Raw genomic sequence first — 6786 nt, 5'->3', positions numbered from 1 at the left:
ATAATATAAGTAGAATAAAGTAATATTTTAAGAAAAAAAAAGTATAGGTTAGAACAGGGGTGTCCAACTTGCAATGCCTCAAGGGCCAAAACTAAAACCTTTGATGTTGTCGCGGGCCATATATTAATTTTGTTACAAGTAATAACAAAATAAAGTGAGGTATAAAAATAATTAAAACAAAAAAGAGTATTATTTCTTTTATTGCTCAACAACTACATTTTTTTATAAACGGAAAATTTATTGATAACACTTTTCAATAATCAAGACAAACATTGCAAAAGCAACGAAAAAGATGTATCCAATTAGTGTGAGAACTGTGGTCGATCGGCTTCATCCACCAATGAAGAAATGTCCACCTCCAGTTCAGTTGTAGACACTCTCATAAGATGACGTAAGGAAGAATCGGTAAGGTTGCTTCTGTTTTTATTTTTTATGTATTTCATGGAGGAAAAGCTTTCACATGTATGTGTGCTTCCGAACATTGACGTCATTTTCAGTCCAAAATCTCGCAGGTTTGGGAATTTCTCCTTTGACAGTAATTTGACAAATTCAGGTCCCTTTTCTTGTCTGGTGATTAGGAACATGTCTGCTTGAAGATCACATAACTCAAGCTGTAAGTTGGGTGGTTGATCATCAATGGTTGCTCCAAGAGGGTTATTATAAAGTAGTACACTGCTTTTGAGACTTTCAATTTCTTCAAATCTTGTATTGAATTCATCAATAACTTGTTCAATTTGTAAAATGCAGGATGAAAACTAAATATTTTCCTCACCTTTGAATTCTTCTGCTATTTGCAGACAGCTAGGGAAGTGTGTTAGGTTGTTCTTTTCCAAAGCACGTTTAAACACGTTCAGCTTATTCCGGAATCCGTTTATCATTCCGATCAAATCTGAAACGGTCTGGTTTCTTCCTTGAAGACTCAAGTTTAACATGTTAGGATGATTAGTCAGATCTGTTATAAAAGCTAACTTTCTTAATAATTCTGGATCCTTGAACTTCTCTTCCAGTTCAGTTGTGTCAGATGAAACGTATTTGTTGAGGAATGCAGGGATTTCCTTTCTTATGGCAAAAAATCGGTCTATGCACTTTCCTGCACTCAGCCACCTTACATGGTTGTACATTAGCAAGTCGCCATACTCAGCCTCTGTTTCCACTAAAAACTGCTTAAGTTGCCTGTGTAAAAGAGATCGATTTCCACCTCTAATCATATTTATAATCTTAATCACGGTTTGGAAAACTTGACCTTCCTTGACTGATTGTCCACATAAAGCTCCCTGATGTATAATACAATGAATTGTTGGGCAAGTGACACCATTCTCTCGAAGCAGACTCAATAATCCAATTTTTTACCTGTCATTGATGGGGCCCCGTCTGTTGCTATGGCTGAACATTTATCAAAGCCTCCAATTCTGTCAACTGTTTTCTTCACAGCCTCATAGATGTCTTTTTCTTTTGTTGTTCCATAAAGAGGACAAATATCAAATAACTCCTGTTTACTGGTAAAATCATCAAAAGTAGTGCGCACAATATTAACAGCTGACTAACATCGGTTTGATCAGTGCTTTCATCCAAACAAAGTGAGAAATATGAACTTTTCTTAACCAGGCTAAGCATCGATTTTTCTACTTGCTCACCCATAGCAACAATCCTTCTTTGTATGGTTTGATGTGAAAGTGGCACTTATTCAAATTTCTCCGCCATTTTAGAATCACCGAAAGCTTTGGCCATTTTAACAGCACATTTTTTTATCAAATTGCCATCAGTGAAAGGTTTTTTTGCCTTTGCCAGCTCAAGCTACACGGCATAAGATGCATGCAAAGAATGCGTTTGAGAGTGTAATATTTTACTGAACATACCAGTTTGCTGTTTAAGCTTTTTCTTCAAATCTGCAACTAGGGCACGCCGACTTTCATGTATGTACGTAGCATACTTATTTTCATGCACTGTTGTGTAATGTCTTCTCACATTATATTCTTTAGGCACTGAAACGACATTCATGCACACTAAGCACTGCAACTTTCCATTATTGTTAGCAATCAAGTAATCACTCTCCCTACTTTCTTTGTAAATTCTGATCCCACTATCAATTTTCCGTTTTACTGGTTTTACACTCATTATTGTATAAGAGGAATCAAGACAAAGAATTAATCAAGTTCACTGTTCACTAGCAACGTCATAGATTAGCCGACTAGCCTACGTGTCAGTAGCACACTGGCACGATGGCAACTGGCGACGGATGGTAAGCAGTGGGAGGTGTGGCCTGCGTGAACTGTGATGCGCAGTAATTAGTGCAGTTCTCATAGTGGTGGAGGACGATTGTGTTCGTTACACGTCCGCGAAGCGGCACGCGGTACAGTTCTTGTGATGTAAAAACACTGCTAAACCATAAAATATAAAATAAATTAAAAAATCTTTTTTCACAGTGGCAGCATTTAAAGAAAATATATGCTTTTTGAAAATCTTACGTGGGTCACAAAAAATAGCATCCACCAGGCCACCAGTTTGACAACCCTGGGTTAGAACGTTACAAATAGGTTATTATATGAAATGGATTTAGCATTATGTTGGCCAGTATTTTTCATGAAACCTATTGAGAAAAACTCGTTCATATATATGTTGGTCGGTTAAGCAGCTTCTCTCATCTGACACAATAACATTCAATGATGACACCAGTCTCTCTGATGCCACCGAACTTCCGACCAACGGCATGTATTTTTTAGCTATAAAAGCCAAGCCTGGCATACAGGTTCTGTTCTGCTTCCAGAATGAAAACGGATCACTTAATCTCGGCAGCAAAGGCTGCTGCAGATATAGAGTAAGTTCATTTGGAAAAGAACTTGAATCCGGGTGTCCTGAGAACTTGAACTGGAACCACTGTTCACCAACTCCAGATCGTGTGAAGACCAAAGAGGGTTTGATTTTAAACTCACTTTGGCTTCTGCATTCTGGAAGGAGCAGGAAGGAGAAAGTTTTCCGATTTCGGTAAGGTACGTCCTAACTTCCAAGCCTAAATTGGATGTGATTGTCTACGCTATAGACGGATTCAGATATAGTTTTTTGAACCTCGGGTCCGTGATTGTAGCATGCTAAAGCAGGGGGTTTCGTATCGTAAAAGCTTAGTGCCCCTCTCTTGAAGGCTAGCTATAAGCTTTTGGGCTGTACTAAGGCTTGGCTTGAGGTTTTGGCCTCATCGAAAGGCGATAAAATGGTTACAATTTCATTGATTAGTTTTATATCTGAACCAGAAATCATCCTTAGTGCTTTTTTAATCGAGGGATCTGCCAATATTGCAGCTATATACGGGGACGTTAGTGTGAATCTTTTAAGCATATGGTAGACAGAATTCCATCTGGTTGGTACGGATCGTACCAAAAGCTTCACTTCACCCTCTGACTTGCCCCCCCGTTCCCGCTCCATCCTTAACCTTTCCATGAAGAGATTGCTGTGCCTAGCGAAAGTGACTATGGCTTTTATTTCGTTAATTAAATTTTTTAATGCTACATTGTTTATCTTCTAGGCTATCTGTGACAACTAAATTTAATATGTGTGCAAAACAATGTAAATTTTTGTCCTCTACAAGTAACTTCTTCACTGCAGCCAGCATGTTCGCTTCACCATCCGTGCAGGCGCCAACAACCCTAGCCAAAGGGATACCAAATTCATCGAGGACCTCATTCATGGTTTGGCAGACTTAATCCCCGGTATGCCGTTCCCGAAGGCGTCGCACATCCAACATCATTGTCTCAAGGCTGTTATGTTCTTGAATATAAAATAATTGCAATAAAAATTGTGTGTAACTCAGAAACTTGAAGAAAAGAAATGAAACTAGTAAAGAAATTTAGCGTTAAAATCCTATAAACTTATAGTTTATTTATTGTTTCCTATCTTTGGACGTATCGGACGAGTTTGGCAACTGCCACTGTGGCAATTTTAGTTGATGAAATTTATAGGTTTTTATCGCTAAATTTCTCAACTGTACTAGTTTCATTTCTTTTTATCTCACAACTTAATATGTTTTCCATCGTTTGCGTGATTTTGCCGGTTATTAACGCGCTCATCACTGTATAAAAAAGAGCATTTAATTTTACCTAATTTCATTTATTGTATTAATTTTATTTGATTTTTTTTTAATTAATTTAATTTTATATCCTTTTATCTAATTATTTTTAATTTTACTTAATATTAACTAATTTTATTTATGCAAATATTTGAAAATCAAAATTAGTCAAATCGTTCCAGTCGTTCTCGAACTTTTAAAAAAATATATTACGTAGGTATATATATTAATTTATATAATTAAAAATATAATATTAATAAAAATAAGTTTATAAAAATCTTCAAAAAATAAATATGTAGTACCTATATATATATATATATATATATATATATATATATATATATATATATATATATATATATATATTATCGTATACCGTAATAATACCGCACGCATCTCACTAAGAAGTATTCACTTTAAAAATCGTACCAATAAAGTGTGTCGTTACAACCAAAAATCCTTTTGACGTATTCGTCACTGTACAGATGTCAGCAGTGAGGGAAAAGTGAGTCACTTCCGAAAATTTTGCCCGTATTATGTCCATAGCAGCAGAGTATTTACCGTTTAGTATTTCTGTAACCTGAAAGACCATAACTGTTTAGAACAACTTTACAGCATACATACAGATGTATCAAATCCTTACTGTTTTTCTACTTGGCGCTTTATATAACGGAAGTGCTATTTTCATGAAATGGTCAAATTCTTCTTTTTCCACACTATTGAATTAATTTGGGCAAATTGCTAGTCATATTATAATAAGCATATTGGTAGGGACGGCTATATTCTGATAGTGCTGTTATAAATATGTGGAAAGTTTTGTTTTCTTTAATCATCAATCTGGCTAATTAATAAAATAAACTGCTTTCATATTTAACCTTTATTTCCTCCGATTATATTGAATTACTACAAAATACAAATTCAATCCTTCAATCTCTTAACATTAAATTCTATCTATCATCTGTCAGTTCTCTTCTTCTTATTAGAAAGAGGACAGAAAGGAGGTTTTTAGCGATTCACAATACCCTCCCTCGTTACAAACCTTTCAAGCATAGAAAATTCTTAAATGTAACAGAAACTCATTACAGGTAGGCCTTTTGTAAGCCCATCAGCTTGTTGCTCTTTAGAACTAACATACCTTAAATCTAAAATTCCCTTCTCTACACACTCAGTAACAAATCGATACTTTAAATCCATATGCTTAACCCTCTTGTTATTTCCCTGATTTTTCACAAGTGCTAAACACCCTTGGTTATCTTCAAAAATGATTATTTGTTTCACTTCAATATTTAAATCAATTAACAATTTTCTCATAAATAAATTTTCTGTAACACAAGCACATAAAGCTACTAGTTCAGCTTCCGTTGTTGATAAAGTTATACAGTTTTGTTTTCTTGTTACCCATGATACTACATTTCCAAATAACTTTATTACTAACCAGTAATTGATTTTCGATCAATTCGCTCACTTCCTCAATCAGAATCTACAAAACTTACCATTGGCTGTTCATTTTTCCTACAATATTCCAAACCCACATTTTCAGACCCCTTTAAATATCTCAATACTCTTTTTAAAGATTCCATATTTTATCTGATGCCTTGTCTTGGTATCTAGAGAAATAATTAAGAGCAAAACATATGTCAGGTCGACTACCTAACATAAGATACATTAAGCAACCTATTAATTGTCTCACAGGTTTATTTGAATTATTATTATCACTGCATGTCAAATTCACTTTTGGATCTATTGGTATAGAAGTAGGATTGCAAGAATCCATACCAAACTTTCTTAAGATCTGTTTAATATATCTTGTCTGACTAATATGTAAAATACCTTTGTCTCTATCATAGTTTATTTCTAAACCAAGAAAATATTCAAGTTTACCCTTATCCTTCAATTAAAACTTTTTCATTAACTGCTTTACAATATAGTCTATAAAATCGTTATAAGGACCAGAAACTATTATATCATCTACATAAATTAAAACATATGTTGCAAAATTATCATTACTTGTAATATATAAACAAAAATCATTCTCGGACCTTATAAATCCAATTTCAAGTAAATAAGTGTTAATTTCTATGTTCCAACGATTGTTTTAACCCATACAATGCCTTATTCAACCTATATACTTCATTTTTACATTCTACTCCCTCTGGCGAATATATATATATATATATATATATATATATATAGGGGAAAGGTGGGCAAAATGGGGTACGTAAGATTTGAACTTACATATTTCATACACGGTATTAAAAATTATTTGTTTCAAGCTGTAAGCGTAATCTCTATGAAATAATAAGTAAAAAAATAATATTGCGTGACATAGTAGTTTTGACGTTTCTGATGTATACTAATATTTTGACGCATGTGTCATTTGCCCCACCTATGGGGCAGAACAGGGTACCTCCTAAAAGCTAAAGTCAGAAGGTAAAAAATATCTTTATTTTTGTATTCATAAGTATTGAACAATAAAATACATATGTATCTTTAATTATTTTCGCATAGAGCGCATAAGTGTGTAGCATCATCGTCATCTTCATCAACTCCTGCACACGAATTATGTGCCCATTTGGAGCATGATCGGCAACGAATCCACCCTTCTTCAGAGAAGTCATGGCAGTATAGACACTCATCTTCTGCAGCCTCTTCTTCACTATCAGATGAAGCAGGAGTAGGAATTGGCATTTTTTTCTGAATAGTAGATGATGTTTTTTGTTGTTTGGCTG

General features: G+C 34.5%; 1 protein-coding gene across 1 annotated transcript; it reads right to left on the bottom strand.

Moving 5' to 3' along the window:
• Nucleotides 1–302: 302 nt before the first annotated feature.
• On the bottom strand, nt 303–1208 carry LOC140451042 (general transcription factor II-I repeat domain-containing protein 2B-like). The gene is made up of 2 exons (XM_072544761.1): nt 773–1208; nt 303–724 (listed from the first exon to the last, which is right to left on the bottom strand). The coding sequence occupies exons 1-2, from the start codon at nt 1206–1208 to the stop codon at nt 303–305; spliced, it is 858 nt and encodes a 285-aa protein (XP_072400862.1).
• Between the last annotated feature and the right edge of the window lie 5578 nt (nt 1209–6786).

The sequence above is a fragment of the Diabrotica undecimpunctata genome, chromosome 9, assembly GCF_040954645.1.
Source record: "Diabrotica undecimpunctata isolate CICGRU chromosome 9, icDiaUnde3, whole genome shotgun sequence".
NCBI classification, from domain to species: domain Eukaryota; kingdom Metazoa; phylum Arthropoda; class Insecta; order Coleoptera; family Chrysomelidae; genus Diabrotica; species Diabrotica undecimpunctata.
This window is presented reverse-complemented; position numbering and strand designations above follow the sequence as displayed.

What these genes read in the sequence shown, in the direction of transcription:
- LOC140451042 (XM_072544761.1), bottom strand. Translation starts at nt 1,208, where the DNA reads ATGATTAGAGGTGGAAATCGATCTCTTTTACACAGGCAACTTAAGCAG. An exon ending in AATAGCAGAAGAATTCAAAG is followed by an intron (nt 725 to 772) that starts GTGAGGAAAATA and finishes AAATTGAACAAG; the next exon opens with TTATTGATGAATTCAATACA.